This window comes from Tachyglossus aculeatus, chromosome 6, assembly GCF_015852505.1.
Source record: "Tachyglossus aculeatus isolate mTacAcu1 chromosome 6, mTacAcu1.pri, whole genome shotgun sequence".
NCBI lineage: Eukaryota > Metazoa > Chordata > Mammalia > Monotremata > Tachyglossidae > Tachyglossus > Tachyglossus aculeatus.
The window spans coordinates 59,577,460-59,599,146 of NC_052071.1; the positions used below are offsets into that span (position 1 = coordinate 59,577,460).

Sequence of the window (21,687 nt, forward strand, 5' to 3'; positions counted from 1 at the left end):
TCAGCATTTTGCTTGATGAAGCAGGACATATCAAGTTAACAGGTAGGTAAATTTTCTTAGCACAGCTAATTCATAACCTGTGCAGTTTACTTGATTGTCCCAGTGATTTTTGTCACCTAGATTTTGTCCCCTTCATGTTTTCTGTTTTTTCTCTCCCTTTCTTCTGGGATTCGGTTTGCATTATAGCTGTAGGTTTATTATCACTGTAGAAAAATAATCTCCTTTTCTTATAGAATTGCCATCCTTGTCTAAGATGGAACATTTTCCCAACTGAAAAAATTAGGACAGTAATAATGGTGATGATAGTATCAATCAGTCGCACCCTGTGCAGAGCACTTTAGTAAGGGCTTGGGAGAGTACAACACAACTATATAACAGACACGTTCCCTGCCCACAACGAGCTTACAGTGTAGGGGGTGAGACAGACGTTAATTTAAATAACGAAATTACAGATATTTGCGTAAGTGCTGGGGGACTGACGGGGTGGTGAATAAAGGGAGCAAATCGGGGCGATTCAGAAGGGATTGGGAAAGAGGAAATGAGTGCTTTGAAAGTGGAGAGAGGAATCATCTGTCAGATATGAAGAGGGAGGGTGTTGCAGGGTGATTTATTTATTAGTGTTGTTATTTGTTATGTCAGTCAATCACTGGTATTTGAGATGCTCACTGTGTACGGGGCACTGTACTGAGTGCTTGGGAGAGTGCGCCCCAGCAGAGTTGGTACCTTGCCCACAACCAGCTCACAGTCTAGAGAGGAGGCAGATATAAAGGTTCAGTGGAAAGAGCCCGGGCTTGGGAGTCAGAGGTCATGAGTTCAAATGCCGGCTCCGCCAATTGTCAGCTGTGTGACTTTGGGCAAGTCACTTAAGTTCTCTGGGCCTCAGTTCCCTCATCTGTGAAATGGGGGTTAAGACTGTGAGCCCCACGTGGGACAACCTGATCCCTTGTATCCTCCCCAGCACTTAGAACAGTGCTTTGCACATAGTAAGCGCTTAACAGATGCCACTATTATTATTATAAGTAAATAATTGACGATATTTATAGGCATGTGTGCTGTGAGTCCAAGGGTGTAGCGCATACCAACTGCCCAAAGGTCAGAGATCCAAGTGCATGGATGACCTAGAAGGGAGAGGGAGCCGCAGAAAAGAGGGCTTAATTGGAGAAAGCATCTTTAAAGTAATAGTAATAATAATTGTGGTATTCATTAAGTGCTTACTATGTGCCAAGTACTGTTCTAAGCACTGGGGTAGATACAGGGTAATGGTGCCAGGTCGGGGGCAGAATGTTTCATGGCATAGTGGCTAGAACCCGGGCCTGAGAATCAGAAGGACCTAGGTTCTAGTTCTGGCTCTGCCACTTGGCTTCTGGGTGACCTTGGGCAAGTCATTTTACTTCTCTGGGCCTCAGTTACCTCACCTGTAAAATGGGGGTTGTGACTGTACTCCCTAGCATGCTGAGTGCTAGAAGAAGTACAAGATGCTCAGCTCGGGCCCAGTCCCTATCCCACACAGGGCCCACAATCGCAGAATTAGGAAGAACGGGTCTCCCTCTCCCCATTTTACAGGTGAAGAAACCGGGGGCCGGAGGGGTGAAGCGGCTTGCCCAGGAGCAGAACCGGGATTAAAACTGGGGTCTCCTGACTGCGAGGCCCGGGCTCTTCGGGGCGAGACAGATTGCACCGAGGTGGCGCGCTCTTCGCCATAAAGCCGGGGTACTCGTGGAGTGGCTGATCATGTCAGCCAAAGCATGAGGAGAAGCAGATGCACAGCAGTTAGAGCTTCGCGAAACCTTGCTTCCAACCCTCTCTCCATCAGCTGAATTTTGCATTTTATCCGAACTCCTGAACAGCGAGCCAGTCTCTGGAAGCGTACCGCGAAGCCATAAAAAGCAACCCAGTGCACGCGCTGTAGAAGTGAAAAGTGTGCTGGTGCACCACTCTGCCAGAAAGATCGCTTTCTGGAAAGTACAAAGCAGGAGTGGGAATGTCTTTGGCTCCCACCCAGGCTTAACCTGAGCCGCGGGTCGGATTGGGGGCAGAGGGAAAAGGTGGAAGGAGGGATCTTCTGAAAATCCCCACTCCGCCACTTGCCTGCTGTGTGACCTTGGACAAGTCACTTTGCTTCTCTGGGCCTCCGGTACCTCATCTGTAAAAATGGGGATTCAGACTGGGATTCCCATGAGGGACATGGACTGTCTGCACCGTGATTAGCTTGTGTCTTTCCCAGTGCTTAGAGCAGTGCCTGGCACATAGTAATGGCTTAACAAATACCATTAAAAAAAATTGGGGTACCCCCCCAAACCCGTAGAGTTGGCATAATTGTATATAGGAAGTTTTTTTTTAAAAAAAGGGCACTGAAATGTGGACCTCCAGGAGTTCTCTTCCAGGCAGGAATCAGTCAATCAATATCATATTTATTGAGCGCTTATTGTGTGCAGAACACTGTACTAAGCGCTTGGGAAGTACAAGTCGGCATCTTTTTGTTATATTGGAACTGTAGCGACCTTAAGATCTCACCCAGAATGTGAAGTTCTTATGTTCCGTGTCTGAACGCCTTGTCTAAGGGCATTAAATGCGGAGCTAATTATAATTTAATACCTTTCTTTTAGGCCCATTAAAATTGCCTGGTTTATTTTAGAGAAAGTCTCCGCCAGGTTTTTCTGTGGCCCGTTGTTGGGCAGGGACCGTCTGTATATGTTGCCAACTTGTACTTCCCAAGCGCTTAGTACAGTGCTCCGCACACAGTAGGAGCTCAATAAATATAATTGAAAGAAATGAATGAAAGGAAAGGAGGCTTAAGTAGTTTCTGTTCTGTTGCTCTGGCAGTCTCTGTTTCTTAATCCCAGGGACACAAAAATCTTCTAAAAAATCACGGTCCCAGGGCCAGGAGGGTGGAGAGGATCCCCTCCTTTGTCACCCTAAAGGCTGTGTATGTGGGTATAGGGGGCTGGTGGGGGCTTGCGACCTTCTGCGGGTGTTCAGCTCAGAGCAACCCAACCCCCTCATTATCCAGTCTCCCTGCAACATCTGGAAAGGGACAGTCGGTTACAGAGGAAATTGCTGTTTCGCCTTGGGATGTGGTTCAAGCGAGTCACGCGTAGCAGCGAGCAGCCGGGGGAAGGGAAGCTGGATTGATAAGGGACAAAGCTCCGAATTGTGAAGGAGCTAAGCCTTCTCGGAGACCGCGGGGAGTGAACACAGAATGGGACCAGTTGATCGGTGGCTTCCGCCAAGCGTGTAGAGTTCTGTCCTGAACGTTTGGGACAGTACAGAAGAGTGGATGGAAACGATCCCTGCCCTCGAGGAGCTGGCAGTCTAGGCACCAACAAATAAACCACCGGTCAGAGGAAGCATCAGGGTATAAGGGCCTAGGCAGGGAGGGAGTGGATATCTAAGTGTTCAGGTGGTGCGGAAATGCCAGAATGTAAGAAATTGACCAGGGGAGGCCTCTTGAAGGAGTCACAATTTCAGAAGAGAGCAGCGCCAGCCTGTGCAGGACTGTTGCCCTATCAGAATTGGTTTCCAATTAAATAACAGATCTCCACCTGGTCATTTCCCTTTTTTGGGCCTTATATGCATTTTGGGGAAAAAAAAGGGTTAGGATCAACAGCATATTAGCGGTTGGGATTTTCTTCCGCCCCTTAGGGCCATAGGCAAACCAGCTCAGTAATGAGGCCAGCCTAGGAGACATTTTTAAGAAAATCCCAAGCGGTCAATTCTTTGGCAGGATGACTTTCCCCAAAACACAGAAAGACTCGTCTTAGAAGGGAAGTGTAAAGGATGCAGGAGAGACTTGCCTTGAGAAATGTGTGCGTTCTTGGCAAAACCAGCCCCGATAATTAGATCTGGATCCAGTCTTTGAATGGCGGCATTATTTTTATAAACTCACGTTCAGCGTGATGATTTCCTCGGCTCCTCCTCAAAGCCTCAGCCTTCTTCTCCCAAAGTAAAAGCAAAACTCGGGTCACTTAAGAGTTTAGCTGTCGCCTTTTGAAAGAACTTGGAATGTACACACGTTGGGATTGAATTTCGTAAGGTTAGCGTAATGAAACGCCGACTATTTTCCCCTCGGATTTTACACAGTTAGCCCGAATTCACCCAAAATCACTTGCCGAAGAAAAATTCTGTCCAACTGTGAAAAACTTAGTCTTTCTGCAAAGTTGCGTGTATCTGGCGGGGGGAGGGGGCGTCGGGCATGGGAATTGCCATTTCAGGGGGAGTCCTTTGTTATGTACGTGCTCGTACTTTTATTTTTACAGACTTTGGCCTCAGCAAAGAATCCGTAGACCAAGAAAAGAAGGCCTACTCATTTTGTGGCACCGTGGAATACATGGCCCCCGAAGTGGTGAACAGGCGGGGGCACACCCAGAGTGCCGATTGGTGGTCATTTGGGGTGCTCATGGTGAGTTGACTTGAGTAGTCGATCCAGGCCCCGGGGAAGCCACCAGCTTGGGGACTCGTTTTTAAACCAAGTCGGGTTCCCCGCCGCTTCAGTCAATCAGTCGTATTTACCGAGCGGAGCACGGTATCAATTACTTGGGAGAATACAGTATAGCAGAGGCGGTAGCCACGTTCCCTGCTCACAATGAGCTTATAGTCTAGATTATAAGGGGGCTTCGGAGTTTTAAGGAATTCCTGAGAGCGCCTTTTAGGGTTGGAGTTTGGAGGAGAGAGATTGTCCACAGTGCCTGTAGGTGAAAGTATTTTTATGTATCCTGCTCCTAGGAAGTGAAATTAAGGATCTCTCTCGCTCACTTACGCTCTCTCTCTCGCGGGGGTGGCATGGGGCCCAAAGTTGAGGTCTGTGGACTTGGGAACCCCTCCTCTACGGTCAAGTTTAATCTGCCCAGAATTTGGGGCAGTGACAAAATGATGCAGCAGGTCACATTAAGACTGAGAAATCCTTGGTGGAAAAATCTCTACTGGTTTAGCAGCCTAAAAGGGCTGCTAGATGAATAGTCATTGATTCGGGCTCAAGAGTTTAATATTTGCTTCTCTGCTAGGGGACAACCACTTGGCCGTTAATCAGCCTGCACCACATTTGTGGATTTCAAACCGCAAGAATTTGATTTTGAGAACTCCCCTTTCTATTTGAATAATGATTTGCATAATTGCCCTTCTCTTAGAAGGACTTTAATTTTGACTCAAGTTTGATTACCTCATTTAAATCTCTGCTTCCCAACCTCCTTTTGACCTGATTTCAAACGATTGCCTCCGTAGCGAAGTCGTGTCCGTCCCATTTCCCGCGTTCGAGTGCCAGCAAGCTGACTCTTGCCATCCACTTGCGCCGTCTCTTAAACTGCCGCCCTCACGTTTCTGCCCCGTGACCGTTCCCTTCCCCTTCGATTGTTTTCAGATGGGCAGGTGGGGACGCTAGGCGAGGGGCCCCTGGGCAGGGAAGCTTTAAGGACGGATGGTTGCCCCGCGGGCTCGTCAGCATGGCGGAGTGGATAGAGCCCAGGCTTGATAGTCAGAAGGTCATGGGTCTTAATCCCGGCTCAGCCACTCGTCTCCTGTGTGACCTTGGGCAAGTCACTTCACCTCTTTGTACCTCAGTTACCTCATCTGTAAAATGGGGATTGAGACTGTGAGCCCCATGTGGGACGAGGGACTGTGTCCAACTTGATTTGCTGGTATCCACCCCAGCTCTTAGTACAGTACCTGGCACGTAGTAATGGCTTAACAAATACCGTTATTATCATTGTCCCCACGAGGAATTCTGGCGTCCCAGGGGAGAGACACTAGCCCCGAAACTCTGTCTGGAGCCGGCTCCTCAGAAACGGCGTGGGCATGTTACTCCCCTCCTCAAAAATCTCCAGTGGCTACCAGTCAACCTACGCATCAGGCAAAAACTCCTCACCCTGGGCTTCAAGGCTGTCCATCACCTCGCCCCCTCCTACCTCACCTCCCTTCTTTCCTTCTCCAGCCCAGCCCGCACCCTCCGCTCCTCTGCCGCTAATCTCCTCACCATTAGGCCTCGTTCTCACCTGTCCCGCCGTTGACCCCCGGCCCACGTCCTCTCCCCCGGCCTGGAATGCCCTCCCTCTGCCCATCCGCCAAGCTAGCTCTCTTCCTCCCTTCAAAGCCCTACTGAGAGCTCACCTCCTCCAGGAGGCCTTCCCAGACTGAGCCCCCTCCTTCTTCTCCCCCTCCCCACCTCCCCCGCCCTACCTCCATCCCCTCCCCACAGCACCTGTATATATGTTTGCACAGATTTATTACTCTATTTATTTTACTTGCACATATTTACCATTCTATTTATTTTATTTTATTTTGTTAATATGTTTTGTTGTCTGTCTCCTTTTGTTAATATGTTTTGTTGTCAGTCTCCCCCTTCCAGACTTTGAGTCCATTGTTGGGTAGGGACCATCTCTATATGTTGCCAGCTTGTACTTCCCAAGCGCTTAGTACAGTGCTCTGCACACAGTAAGCGCTTAATAAATATGATTGAATGAATGAATCCCTCTCCCCCCTCCCTGGGCCCCTTCGCCTCACCCTCCTTCCCCAGTGTGGGCCAAGTATCCATCAGGATGATGGTCATTACCAAGAGAAGCTTTGGATTGATCCCTGAGCCCTTTGCCAGGGACTTTTCACCTTTTTCCTGATCATCAGTGTTATTTCTTGAGCACTTACTGTGTGCAGAGCACTGTACTAAGCACTTGGGAGAGTGCAATCATCCCAGCTTTCCCACCTTGCCATTACTTTCTTCTTCCTTGTCCTCATCTCTCCTGGGCTGAGTAAAGGAAACACTTTATCATTCAAAAAGTTTGACAGTCACGAAGCTAATGAGCGTAGGCGGAGAAAATTATGTCCCGTCCATGACCACCCCCCTCCCATCATGGTTTTGAGAAATGGGCTACAGATCTCTTCAGATGGTGACCGTGTGTTTCCAAGTCAAATCTGTTTTACAAAAAGCTTTAACAGTGTCTATCTATCGCTCCAACATGCTAAAATGACCCGTTTCCCATCTCTTCCAGTTTGAAATGCTAACCGGTACCCTGCCGTTCCAAGGGAAAGATAGAAATGAAACGATGAATATGATATTGAAGTAAGTGGAGATGCAAATTTTTCTCAAGCGACTTGTCTTTGGTTGGACAGAGACAGTTCTCAGAAGTGACTGCGGAAAGATGATTTTTCATTTGACTTATTTCTGTAAAGTTTTGCAGTGAACCTCACGGTTGGCCAGGTGAGGGGATTTTTAGGTCTTATTAGTGACAGGTCCCTGCCGTAACATCAGACCGAGTGTTCGCCGTGCTCGCGAAACGTCTGACCGACTGTTCGCTACTACCCATGCCCCCTTAGCGCTGGGGCCGTTGGCCGCTTACTTCCAGGTGGCTGTTTTCTCTTCAATTTAACAAATTTTTTTCACCCTTGTGACTTAAGGTAACGGTCTTCAGAATAAAAAAATCCAAAATGCCAATCCTTTTATTTTTCAAGTTTTGGGGGCGAAACTTTCCAAAACCTAATAATATGACTTTGTGGCAAAATCTTGAAGTTCGTCTCAATCGGGGTCCAGTAATAATTGGCTTTCAACCGTATCTGCCCTTTGATGGATTAACAGTCCTGAAATCCGGGTGAGATAGTACTACCAGCAGTGCGTTTATTTTTTATGGTATTTGTTAAGCTTTCTAAGTGCTTACTATGCGTCAGACACTGTACTCAGCACTGGGGCAGACACAAACAAAGGTGGGACGCAGTCAGTGTCCCGTATGAGGCTCACAATCTTAATCCCCATTTTACAGATGAGGGAACCAAGGCCCAGAAGGTGAAGGGACTTGCCTAAGGTCACAGAGCAGACAAGTGGCAGAGCCTGGATTAGAACCCAAATCTGGGCACTATCCACTAGGCCATGCAGCTTCGTTGTTGAATTGTTGAAATGGTATTTATTGAACCCTGGATACAATGCGCTCTTAAACAGTGACCCATTTACTAAGAGCTTACACTCTGATGTAAGCACTAATGTAAAATGTAAATCACTCACTGTAGTGTACTTAGATTATAAAGAGTTTACAATCTAGCAGGAGACAGACATTAAAATAAATTCCAGTTAGGGGGAGCAACAGAAGAAAAGGTTTTGTATGTAAGTGCCGTGACGGTGAAGTGTCAAAGTGCACAGGCGGTATGGGCCCAAGAGCATAGGTGAGGAAAAAGGCAGGGGAGAATAGGGTGAGGGAATGTGAGGTTAGTCAGGGAGGGCTTCCTGGAGGAGATGTCATTTCAGTAAGGCTTTGAAAATGAGGAGAATGGTGGGATGGCGGGAATAAGGTAACAGGAATTCCAGGTAACGGAGAGGCTGTGAGCAAAGGGTCGATGATTAGAGAGTCGAGATTGAGCCCTTAGGTCACGTAAGTAGCAAAAGAAGGATATTTCCTGGTAGAATAATCAGAATAAATAATGGGGTGTACAGTGGATGCATACAGTGCATATCACTAAGGATATTTCCTGGTAGAATAATCAGAATAAATAATGGGGTGTACAGTGGATACATACAATGCTTACTATTTGGACTAGTTCAAGACTCTGTGGGGAACTTCTGATCTTTGGGAACCAGAGTTGCCTGATTCATTCACCCTCTGGGAGGAAGAGGAGGAGACGGCAAGGAGAAAAATCCCTTAGAGAAGCAGCATGGCCTGGTGGATAGAGATAGAGCACGGGCCTGAAAATTAGAAGGTTCTGGGTTCCAATTCTGGCCCCCACCACTTGTCTGCTGTGGGACCTTGAGCAAGGCCTGTAACTTCTTCAGTTCCCTCATCTGTAAGATGGAGATTGACTGTAAGCCCCATGTGAGACATGGACTGTGTCCAATGTGATTAACTTGTCCAGCACATAATACAGTGCCTGGCATGTAGCAAATGCTCAACAAGTACCATTTAAAAAAAAAAAAAAGAAAAATCCCAGAAATCACTTGTGCCCCAGCGCTTACTACAGTGCCTGGCATGTAACAAATGCTCAACAAATACTGTTAAAAAAAAAAAAGGAAAAATCCCGAAAATCACTTGTGTCCCAGCGCTTACTACAGTGCCTGGCATGTAGCAAATGCTCAACAAATACCATTTAAAAAAAAAAGAAAAATCCCAGAAATCACTTGTGCCCCAGAGCTTACTGCAGTGCCTGGCATATAGTAAATGCCCAACAAATAACATTAAAAAAAAGGAAAATCCCAGAAGCCGCTTGTTCTGGAAGGGGCCTAGAGAGAGCAGCAGGTGCCTCCTCCTGACTGCCGTCGAGAGAACGATGTAGGTAGTCCACTATCAGTGCTGTTTTTCTTGACCACCCAAGTCTCGGCAGACCCCTTCACTTGAAGGGGGGCCCTGGAAGTCCTTTCCGGGGGACAGCAGCGCTCGGGGAGCTCGTATTATTTACTGCCCAGGCAAAACTCCTCTGCCGCCCGCAAACCTTTACCGCATTCTGGGTCGAATGCCACCTCACATTGCCTCCTTCAGTGAAAAGAAAAGAGCCTCCTGTACGTGGTGGTCAGTATGCTCACTGAGAAGTCCAGAGGGCCTGGTTTGCAATGCTAAATTGTGAGAAGTGTGCTTGGTGTATTGTACTCAGAGCTTTCACGTTTGTTTTCCAGAGCAAAACTTGGAATGCCTCAGTTTCTTAGTCCCGAAGCACAAAGTCTTCTAAGGATGCTATTCAAGAGGAACCCTTCAAATAGATTAGGTATACTCTCTTCTCCTGAAATTTTTACATTATATTTTATGTTAATATTGTAGTTGTTTTGTGAATGGCTTTTCAGTCTTCAGTTGGTTTTAACCGTCTCCCCGTCTCTCTGTCTCTGTCTCTGTCTCTCTCTCTCTCTCTGTCTCTCTCTCTCTCTCTCCCCCCCCCTCCCTCTTTTCTGTTTCTTTCTCCCGTTCTCTCTGTATATTTCTCTTCTCTTTCTTTCTGTCTTTCCTCCCTCCCTCCCCATTTCACATTTTCTGGTGAGATTTTCAGATCTTGCCATTGAAAAGCATTATGCTTTTCACACAGTAAGCGCTCAGTAAATACGATTGAATGAATTAACTGTATAAGCAACCCATTCTCATGTTGAACAACCAGTATGAGGGAATGAATAGAAAAAAAAATCGTGTGATCACATAAAGCTCAAATACGTGTATCTTAACATCTTGGCAAAGTGCCTTGCAGGAGGGAGGGGAGAATGGCGTAATAGTAATAATAATAATGATGATGATGGTATTGGTTAAGTGCTTTCTATGTGCCAAGCGCTGTTCTAAGCGCTGGGGTAGATACAAGGTAATCAGGTTGTCCCACGTGGGGCTCACTCTCTTAATCCCCATTTTACAGATGAGGTAACTGAGGCCCAGAGAAGTTAAGTGGCTTTCCCAAAGTCACACAGTTGACAAGTGGCGGAGCCGGGATTAAAACCCACGACCTCCTGACTCCCAAGCCCGTGCTCTTTCCACTAAGCCACGCCGCTTCTCATGGCCATTCATTCATTCAGTCATATTTTTGTAGGGCTTACTGTGTGTAGAGCACTGTATTAAGCGCGAGGGAAAGTACAGTACCGTAATAAGAAGAGATAGTCCCTGCCCACAACCAGCTCACGGATGCCAAAGTGTCACTTTGCCCAGCTCGTCTGCTTGCCACCCAGGACAAGGCAGGGGGCCAAGCAGGTGGACCCGGGACATCCTTGGGGGCCTCCTCAAGGCCATAAGCACTCCTTGGGGGGCAGGCGATGGACGTGACGTACGTGGGAGGCCATCAGCTGGTCAGTCGGGCAGTCTGTCCCGTGCTTCGGGGTAGCAGGGCTTGGGGGTCTATTGCCGGTTCTCTTCCTCCTCCTGTCCTTCCCCCCGGACCAGCCCTAGCCCTGCAGGGATCCTGGACTGGTGGGGAACCATCCTGGGTCATCCCAGGAAACCAGCCCAGAGAAGGCTCCCTTAAGGATGGTCTGCGCCAACCCTCCTCAACCTCCCCAATAGCCCAACATGGCAGGACGTTAGACACCAGCCTTGCCAGCACTGAGGGGTGGGTGAACAGTAAGCGCTCAATAAATACGACTGAGTGAATTGAATGAATGAAAAATAATAACTGTGGTATTTATTCAGTGCTTACTACGTGCCAAACACCCTACAATACATAATCATCACATCCCATTTGAGGCTAAGAAAGAGGGCAAACGGGAGAGGATGGAACATTCCCTCCCTCTAGACTGTGAGCCCGTTGTGGGCGGGGATTGTCTCTATTGCTGTATTGTTCTTTTCAAGCGCTTGGTACAGTGCTCTGCACACAGTAAGCGCTCAATAAATACGAGTGAATGAAAGAAAGAAAGAGAGAGAAAGCGTTTGGGGCACCCGAAAAGAATTGTACAATAAGAGCGTCACTCTTCTCACCACCACAGGAGCGGGTTCGGACGGAGTGGAGGAAATTAAACGGCACCTTTTTTTTTCTACTGTCGACTGGAATGTAAGTACAGAGGAATTTAAGAAGTTGTTTTTTTGTCAGAGGAGCCGTTTACGCAGTGGGGGTAAGACAGGCGAGGAAGCAAATACTTGCCAGTCGAGTCTGCTTTTTCGTAACCAAATCTAGACCGTGGGTCTCTATTAGTTCCCACCTGAAATTCTCAGTCCGGTCCAAACATGACCCAGAACTGTCTATTCACCGAGGCAGTGAAGCGTGAAGGCAGACCTCTGGGCCTTGTTCTCCTTCACCTGTAAACCGAGGATCACATCTGCCCCATCCGACCTCAGCTCCTTTGAGTGGGGGGGAAGGAGGGAGAGACAGAGATGTGTCATGAGTGTGGCTTGGCCGGAATACTCCTGTCTCCCCCAGACCACTCCATTCATTCATTCATTCATCCATTCAATCAGTCGTATTTATTGAGCGCTTACTGTGTGCAGAGCACTGTACTAAGCGCTTGGGAAGTACAAGTTGGCAACATATAAAGGTGGTCCCTACCCAACAGTGGGCTCACAGTCTCCATTTGGCCCCCACCGCCCGTTCTGGGCTGGGCCCGCACCCCCACCAACCGCAAAAGGGGCTCCTCCTTTCCCTCCAGGCAGCCCGACACTCTGGGTGTGGTGTTTGCCCGTGTGCTCGAGAAGCTGCCAGGATGCCCGGTCGAGGCCGTATACCGGGCCCCGAGGGCGAGATGGTGCCAGGCGTCCCGGGCCCGGGTCTCTTTTCCTTGGTGCCCCGACCAGGGGAGGGCAGGGCTCAGCGGCGGCCTCCTTCTCCCCACCTCAACGGGCTTGACAGCCAGAAAACACGGGGATGGGCCCCTCCATTCTTGTTCTCTGTGCCCTCTGGGTCCCGAGCGCCCAACACAAGTCAGTTTCGAACTTCCCAGTCCTTTCATCTCCACCTTCATCCTTAAGCACGGGGTTCCTGCTGTGTCTTCTAGAAACTGTACAGAAGAGAGATCCAACCCCCATTCAAGCCAGCATCTGGGAAACCAGAAGATACTTTTTGTTTTGATCCTGAGTTCACTGCAAAAACCCCCAAAGGTAACGTGTGCCAGGTGGGAATTTTAAACCGCACCGGGAATAAGGCTTCCTCGCTCTCTGGGAACAGTCGAAAGGATCATCGTCTTTTTGAGCCCTTTGACCCGAAACTCTCCTTTGGTGGGGCTGAAGACGGGAGGGAAATGGGTAATGTTGTGAAATGTTCCAGGGAAACACTAAGCCGAAGCTGTCCGAGCGGAGGCATTTTTAACACATTAATTTTTAATGTGTGTGTTCTTTGAAAACTAGATTCTCCCGGAGTTCCCCCCAGCGCTAACGCACATCAGCTCTTCAAAGGATTTAGCTTCGTTGCCACGACCGCCATAGAAGATCATAAAACATCTCCCCTCACAAACATACTGCCCATCGTACAGGTAAATTGGCCGGCAACCTGTGTGTCGTCGACCGCCTGGAGGGTGCGGAATGGGGTGTTTCCATTCATCATCATCGTCAATCGTATTTACTGAGCGCTTACTGTGTGCGGAGCGCTGGACTAAGCGCTTGGGAAGTACAAATTGGCAACGTATAGAGACAGTCCCTACCCAACAGTGGGCTCACGGTCTAAAATTTTCCATTCTACCTCGGGACGGGGGAACGTGGCAAGCATCAGCCCCATGGGCCCCGTCGAACCACCATCAGCAGTGCCAAGCCCAACCCCGAGGTGCTGGGCCCCGGGGCTTTCCGTGGAATTGCCCGCCGCTCCGTATCCCGGGATGGTTCCATGGGAGCTACGGGTTCCTCCTCCTCAGTTGGCAGTCCCACCTGTGGGAGGAAGCTGATTAATAATAATAATAACGATGGTATTTAAGTGCTTACTATGTAGTAATAATAACGTTGACATTTGTTAAGCGCTTACTATGTGCAAAGCACTGTTCTAAGCGCTGGGGGGGATACAAGGTGATCAGGTTGGCCCACGTGGGGCTCACAGTCTTAGTCCCCACTTTACAGATGAGGTAACTGAGGCTCAGAGAAGTTAAGTGACTTGCCCAAGGTCACTCAGCGGACATAGGGCGGAGCCGGGATTCGAACCCATGACCTCTGACTCCAAAGCCCAGGCTCTTTCCACTGAGCCACGCTGCTTCTCGTGTAATTCACTGTCCTGAGGACTGGGGTAGATACAAGCTAATCGGGTTGGACACAGTCCCTGTCCCACAAGGGGCTCGCAGTCTTAATCCCCATTTGACAGATGGCAGGCCCAGAGAAGTGAAGTGACTCACCTAAGGTCACGCAGCAGACAAGCGGCGGAGCCAGGATTAGGACCCAGGTCCTTCTTACTCCCAGGCCCGTGCTCTATCCAACAGGGCCACGCTGCTTCCCTGATTCATTCACTCATTCAGTCATATTTATTGAGCGCTTACTGTGTGCAGAGCACTGTACTAAGCTCTTGGGAAGCACAAGTCGGCAATTTATGGAGACGGTCCCTACCCAACAACGGGCTCACGGTCTAGAAGGGGGAGACAGACAACAAAACAAGTAGGCAGGTGTCAAAATCGTCAGAAGAAAAAGAATTAGAGCTGCAGGCACATCATTAACAAAATAAATAGAACAGTAAAGGCTCGCTCTCTTCCTTCAAGGCCCTACCAAGAGCTCACCTCCTCCAGGAGGCCTTCCCACACTGGGCCCCTTCCTTCCTCTCCCCCTCGTCCCCCTCTCCATCCCCCCCATCTTACCTCCTTCCCTTCCCCACAGCACCTGTATATATGTTTGTACATATTTATTACTCCATTTATTTTACTTGTACATATCTATTCTATTTATTTTATTTTGTTAGTATGTTTGGTTTTGTTCTCTGCCTCCCCCTTTTAGACTGTGAACCCACTGTTGGGTAGGGACCGTCTCTATATGTTGCCAGTTTGTACTTCCCAAGCGCTTAGTACAGTGCTCTGCACACAGTAAGCGCTCAATAAATGCGATCGATGAAATAGAACGGTAAAGATGTATGAGTAAAATAAATAGAATAATAAATCTGTACAAATATATACCAGTGCTGTGGGGAGGGGAAGGAGGTAGGGCAGAGTTGGGGGTAATGGGGAGGAGGAGAGGGAAAAGAGGGGCTCCGTGTGAGGAGCCCGAGCCGGAGATTTACTCTGCTGACTGTCCCGGGCCGGGGAGATTGCTGGGAGCTCAGAGGGGCCCGTTTCTTCCTTCATTTCATCATCATCATCATCAATCGTATTTATTGAGCGCTTACTATGTGCAGAGCACTGTACTAAGCGCTTGGGAAGTACAAATTGGCAACACATAGAGACAGTCGCTACCCAACAGTGGGCTCACAGTCTAAAAGGGGGAGAGAGAGAACAAAACCAAACGTACCAACAAAATAAAATAAATAGGATAGATATGCCCAAGTAAAATAAATAAATAAATAAATAGAGTAATAAATATGTACAACCATATATGCATATATACAGGTGCTGTGGGGAAGGGAAGGAGGTAAGATGGGGGGATGGAGAGGGGGACGAGGGGGAGAGGAAGGAAGGGGCTCAGTGGGCTTTAATGGGCTGTCCTCGATTTACCTTATCTCTAAGTTGGACCATTTCTCAACATCCAGCACTCTCCCCCTGTGGCATCGTTCATTCAGTCATATTTCTTGAGCGCTTGCCGTGTGCAGAGCGCACTAAGCGCTTGGACAGTATCATTCAGCAACAGATCCCTACCCAACAACGGGCTCACGGTCTAGAAGGAAAAATAACAGACTTCTGTCAATCAGTCAATCAATCAATCGTATTTATTGAGCGCTTGCCGTGTGCAGAGCGCACTAAGCGCTTGGACGGTATCATTCAGCAACAGATCCCTACCCAACAACGGGCTCACGGTCTAGAAGGAAAAATAACAGACTTCTGTCAATCAGTCAATCAATCAATCGTATTTATTGAGCGCTTGCCGTGTGCAGAGCGCACTAAGCGCTTGGACGGTATCATTCAGCAACAGATCCCTACCCAACAACGGGCTCACGGTCTAGAAGGAAAAATAATAGACTTCTATCAATCAGTCAATCAATCAATCGTATTTATTGAGCGCTTGCCGTGTGCAGAGCGCACTAAGCGCTTGGAAAGTATCATTCAGCAGCAGATCCCTACCCAACAACGGGCTCACGGTCTAGAAGGAAAAATAATAGACTTCTATCAATCAGTCATCAATCAATCATATTTATTGAGCGCTTACTGTGTGCAGAGCGCACTAAGTGCTTGGACAGTGTCATTCAGCAGCAGATCCCTATCCAACAACGGGCTCACGGTCTGGAAGCAAAAATAATAGACTTCTGTCAATCAGTCAATCAATCAATCGTATTTATTGAGCGCTTGCCGTGTGCAGAGCGCACTAAGCGCTTGGACGGTATCATTCAGCAACAGATCCCTACCCAACAACGGGCTCACGGTCTAGAAGGAAAAATAATAGACTTCTATCAATCAGTCAATCAATCAATTGTATTTATTGAGCGCTTACTGTGTGCAGAGCGCACTAAGCGCTTGGACAGTATCATTCAGCAACAGATGCCTACCCAACAACGGGCTCACGGTCTAGAAGGAAAAGTAATAGACTTCTGTCAATCAGTCAATCAATCAATCGTATTTATTGAGCGCTTACTGTGTGCAGGGCACTGTACTAAGCGCTTGGGAAGTACAAGTTGGCTGTGGGCCCACTGTTGGGTAGGGACCGTCTCTGTATGTTGCCAACTTGTACTTCCCAAGCGCTTAGTCCGGTGCTCTGCACACAGTAACCGCTCAATAAATATGATTGAATAAATGAATGAATAATGATGGTATTTGTTAAGCGCTTACTATGTGCCATGCACTGTGCTAAGCCCTGGGGTAGATCCAAGGTATCCAGGTTGTCCCACGTGGGTCTCACAGGCTTAATCCTCATTTTACAGATGAAGTAACTGAGGCACAGAGAAGTTAAATGACTTGCCCAAGGTCACACAGCTGATAAGACTGTGAGCCCACTGTTGGGTAGGGACCGTCTCTATATGTTGCCAACTTGGACTTCCCAAGCACTTAGGACAGTGCTGTGCACACAGTAAGCGCTCAATAAATACGATTGATGATGATGATAAGTGGCGGAGGCAGGATTAGAACCGGCAACCTCTGACTCCCTCTTTCCACTAAAGCCACGCTGCTTCCCCAGGGGCCAGCTCCAGGGGCCCCGGGTGGTTGGCCGGCGGAGGGGCCCAGAGTCATGGAGAAACGAGAAAGCAAATTTATAAATCCCAAAATTGGGGCTCGGGGAGAAGGACCATTCCGAGAGAGCGTGAGGGGGGCTTAGCCAGTGATCGGGTGGTGGGTCACATGTGGTGGGTTGACGCGTCCATTTTACTTCTGCCAGAGTCAGTGCTGGCCATAGTAATGTGGAACCTCTCCTAACAATACTACTACTACTACTACTAATAATAATAATAATGGTATTTGTTAAGCGCTTACTATGTGACAAGCACTGTTCTAAGCGCTGAGGGAGATACAAGGTGATCAGGTTGTCCCATGTGGGGCTTACAGTCTTAATCCCCATTTTACAGATGAGGGAACTGAGGCACAAAGCAGTTAAGTGACTTGCCCAAAGTCACCCAGCTGGCAAGTGGTGGAGCCGGGATTAGAACCCACAACCTCTGACTCCCAAACCCGGGCTCTTTCCACTGAGCCATGCTGCTTCCCCATAGCAGATACCATAATTATTCTTTATATTAGTATTACATCTGATGAATCTGGGGCCTCACGATTCAATAAGCTTGTGTTTACTGAGCACTTACTGTGCCTTACAACAGACACGTTCCCTGCCCACAACAGGTTTAGAGTCTAGAGAATTTTAACAGTTGATCTGAATGAGTCCACTAGCTGTTATATTTTTATATTATAGTCTCCCAAGTGCTTAGTTCGATACTCTGCACATAGTAAGTGCTCAATAAATACAAACTGATTGATTTGTGATGCTCCAGACTCATCAGATGTAATAATAATACCAAAAATAATTATGGTAATTGCTAAGCGCTATGTGCCAGGCACCGTATGAAGCGCTGGGGTGGATACCAGCAAATCGGGTAGTAATGGCTGACACTCTACGAGGGACAGCGTTCATTCAATCGTATTTATTGAGAGCATGCGTGTCTGCAAAGAAAAACACCCCAAACAAGGAATCTCAATGCCCTGAAAGAAAAGATCAGCCTAAATTCAAGAGCTCCATTGACAAGGGTTCAGAGCCAATGAATGTCACAATTACCATAATATCATATCATATATATATATATATATATATAATATATAACATATCATATAATACCATAATAAAATAATAATAATTTTAAGTGCTTATTACATATCAGGCACTGTACTAAGCGCTGGGGGGGATTCAAGCAAATTGAGGTGGACACAGTCCTTGCCCCACAAGGGGCTCATAATCTCAATCCCCATTTTACAGATTTTCCCAGACTGATCCCCCTCCTTCCTCTCCCCCTCCTCCCCATCCCCCCCGCCTTACCTCCTTCCCCTCCCCACAGCACCTCTATATATGTATATATGTCTGTATGGATTTATCACTCTATTTATTTTATTTGTACATATTTATTCTGTTTATTTTATCTTTGTTAATATGTTTTGTTGTCTGTCTCCCTCTTCTAGACCGTGAGCCCGCTGTTAGGTAGGGACCGTCTCTCTATGTTGCCAACTTGTACTTCCCAAGCACTTAGTCCAGTGCTCTGCACACAGTAAGCGCTCAATAAAGATGATTGAATGAATGAATGATAATATGATGGTGTTTGTTAATTGCTTACTATGTGCTAAGCACTGTTCTAAGTGCTGGGGTAGATACAGGGTAATCAGGTTGTCCCCCATGGGGCTCACAGTGTTAATCCCTATTTTACAGATGAGGTAACTGAGGCACAGAGAAGTGGCTTTCCCATTAGACTGTGAGGCCGTTGTTGGATAGGAACTGTCTTTATTTGTTGCCGAATTGTACTTTCCAAGCGCTTAGTACGGTGCTCTTCGCACGGTAAGCACTCAATAAATATGACTGAATGAATGAATGACAGGTCACACAGCAGACAAGTGGTTGAAGCAGTATTAGAACCCATGACCTCCTGACCCCCAGCCCCAGGTTCTGTCCACTACGCCATGTCAATACATTTCCCATCTGTAATAATAATAATAATGGCATTTGTTAAGCGCTTACTATGTGCAAAGCACTGTTGTAAGCGCTGGAGGGGATACAAGGTGATCAGGTTGTCCCACGGAGGGCTCACAGTCTTAATCCCCATTTTAAAGATGAGGTAACTGAGGCTCAGAGAAGTTAAGTGACTTGCCCAAGGTCACACAGCAGACATGTGGCAGAGCTGGGATTCGAACCCATGACCTCTGACCCCAAAGCCCATGCCCTTTCCACCGAGCCACGAATAGTCAATCGGTGGTGTTTATTAAGCACTCAGTATGTACAGAACACTGTTCTACGCTCTCAGGAGAAACAGCTTGGCTTAGTGGAAAGAGCACGAGCTTGGGAGTCAGAGATCGTGGGTCTGCCACTTATAATAATAATAATAATAATGATCACATTTATTAAGCGCTTACTATGTGCAAAGCACTGTTCTAAGCGCTGAGGAGGTTACAAGGTGATCAGGTTGTCCCAAGGGGGGCTCACAGTCTTAATCCCCATTTTACAGATGAGGGAACTGAGGCCCAGAGAAGTGAAGTGGCTTGCCCAAAGTCACCCAGCTGACAAGTGGCGGAGCCGGGATATGAACCATATTTATTCTATTTATTTTATTTTGTTAGTATGTTTGGTTTTGTTGTCTGTCTCCCCCTTTTAGACTGTGAGCCCACTGTTGGGTAGGGACTGTCTCTGTCTGTTGCCAACTTGTACTTCCCAAGCGCTTAGTACAGTGCTCTGCACACAGTAAGCGCTCAGTAAATACGATTGATGATGTTGATGATGATGATGATGACCTCTGACTCGAAAGCCTGTGCTCTTTCCACTGAGCCACGCTGCTTCTCTACTCAGCTGTGTGACTTTGGGCGAGTCACTTGCCTTCTCCGTGCCTCAGTTACCTCATCCGTAAAATGGGGGTGAAGACTGTGAGCCCCACGGGGGACAATCTGATTACCGTGTATCTACCCCAGCACTTAGTAAGCACTTAACAAATACCACTATATTATTATTATTATTATTATTATTATTATTATTATTATTATTACAATACAAGACAGTTAGTCACACTCCCTACTCATAATGAGCTTACGCTCAGAGCGTGAGCTCAAAATCCTGGGTAACTGGGAGAGGAATGGGGTCTCCAGCCCCGGTTCGGGAACCAGGACCCCACTGACGACGCTCCCCCTGTGCGGGGAATTCCTTCGGCCCTCGGCTTCGGCCGCCACTTTTGGAAACCGGCGGTGATGTCGGTCAATCAATCAATCAATCAATCGTATTTATTGAGCGCTTACTGTGTGCAGAGCACCGTACTAAGCGCCTGGGAAGTACAAGTCGGCAACACACAGAGACACTCCCTACCCAATAGTGGGCTCACAGTCTAGAAGGGGGAGAAAGAGAACAAAACCAAACATACTAACAAAATAAAATAAATAGAATAGGTATGTAAATATAAGATAAATAAATAAATAAATAAATAAATAAATAAGTAGAGTAATAAATATGTACAAGTATATATACATATATATATATATGTGTTGTGGGGAAGGGAAGGAGGTAAAACGGGGGGATGGAGAGGGGGACGAGGGGTAGAGGAAGGAAGGGGCTCAGTCTGAGAAGGCCTCCTGGAGGAGGTGAGCTCTCAGTAGGGCCTTGAAGGGAGGAAGAGAGCTAGCTTGGCGGATGGGCAGAGGGAGGGCATTTCAGGCCAGGGGGAGGACGTGGGCCGGGGGTCGATGGCGGGACAGGCGAGAGCGAGGCACGGTGAGGAGATCAGCGGCGGAGGAGCGGAGGGTGCGGGCTGGGCTGGAGAAGGAGCGAAGGGAGGTGAGGTAGGAGGGGGCGAGGGGATGGACAGCCTTGAAGCCCAGGGTGAGGAGTTTCTGCCTGATGCGTAGATTGATTGGTAGCCACTGGAGATTTCTGAGGAGAGGAGAGGTCCCGTCAATCAGTTGTATTGCAACTGCTCGTATTTATCGAGGGCCTACTGTGGCCAGAGCCCCATACTAAATGCTTGACCTGAGTTTCTATTTGCGGCGTTCATGGTCCAAGCACGTTCCGTTAGTTATTTCATTTCACTCCTTGGAAGACCCCCGCAGGGTAGGATTTGGAGATCTTTCCATCATGTGGAAAGATACCTATCTATCCTATTTATTTTATTACATATCTATCCTATTCATTTTATTTTGTTAGTATGTTTGGTGTTGTTCTCTGTCTCCCCCTTTTAGACCGGGAGCCCACTGGTGGGTAGGGACTGTCTCTATATGTTGCCAATTTGTACTTCCCAAGCGCTTAGTACAGTGCTCTGCACATAGTAAGCGCTGAATAAATACGATTGATGATGATGATGATGATGATGTGGGAATCCGTGCCCCAACCCCGCTCCGTAACCTCACGACCCCAGCGTTTGCCCTGCCCACGTGGGGTACGCTCCTCTGCGGTGCTTCTTCCCGTTAAACGGATTCACCAACTGGGCAAATCGCGGGCAGGGTCGGCTGGTGATGATGATGATGATCATCATCATCATAGTACAGTGCTCAGCACATAGTAAGCGCTCAATAAATACGATTGATGATGATGATGATGATGGCATGTATTAAGCGCTTACTATGTACAAAGCACTGTATATATGTATATATGTTTGTACATTTTTTTACTCTATTTATTTATTTATTTTATTTATTTGTACACATCTATTCTATTTATTTTATTTTGTTAGTATGTTTGGTCTTGTTCTCTGTCTCCCCCTTTTAGACTGTGAGCCCACTGTTGGGTAGGGACTGTCTCTATATGTTGCCAATTTGTACTTCCCAAGCGCTTAGTACAGTGCTCTGCACATAGTAAGCGCTCAATAAATACGATTGATGATGATGATGATGATCATCATCATCATCATCATAGTACAGTGCTCTGCACATAGTAAGCGCTCAATAAATACGATTGATGATGATGGCATGTATTAAGCGCTTACTATGTACAAAGCACTGTATATATGTATATATGTTTGTACATTTTTTTTACTCTATTTATTTATTTAATTTATTTGTACATATCTATTCTATTTATTTTATTTTGTTAGTATGTTTGGTCTTGTTCTCTGTCTCCCCCTTTT

The 21,687-nt window shown here is 47.4% G+C and overlaps 1 protein-coding gene across 2 annotated transcripts in view; it reads left to right on the plus strand.

Moving 5' to 3' along the window:
- RPS6KA6 (ribosomal protein S6 kinase A6) overlaps positions 1-21,687 on the plus strand; it is an 84,556-nt gene that overhangs the window by 37,075 nt on the left and 25,794 nt on the right. For both annotated transcript variants that reach the window (XM_038747982.1, XM_038747983.1), the window contains exons 7-13: positions 5-42; positions 4,257-4,399; positions 6,975-7,045; positions 9,575-9,663; positions 11,348-11,412; positions 12,350-12,452; positions 12,699-12,823. In XM_038747982.1, coding sequence (XP_038603910.1) covers positions 5-42; positions 4,257-4,399; positions 6,975-7,045; positions 9,575-9,663; positions 11,348-11,412; positions 12,350-12,452; positions 12,699-12,823 — 634 coding nt within the window. The remainder of the gene's footprint in view (positions 1-4; positions 43-4,256; positions 4,400-6,974; positions 7,046-9,574; positions 9,664-11,347; positions 11,413-12,349; positions 12,453-12,698; positions 12,824-21,687) is intronic.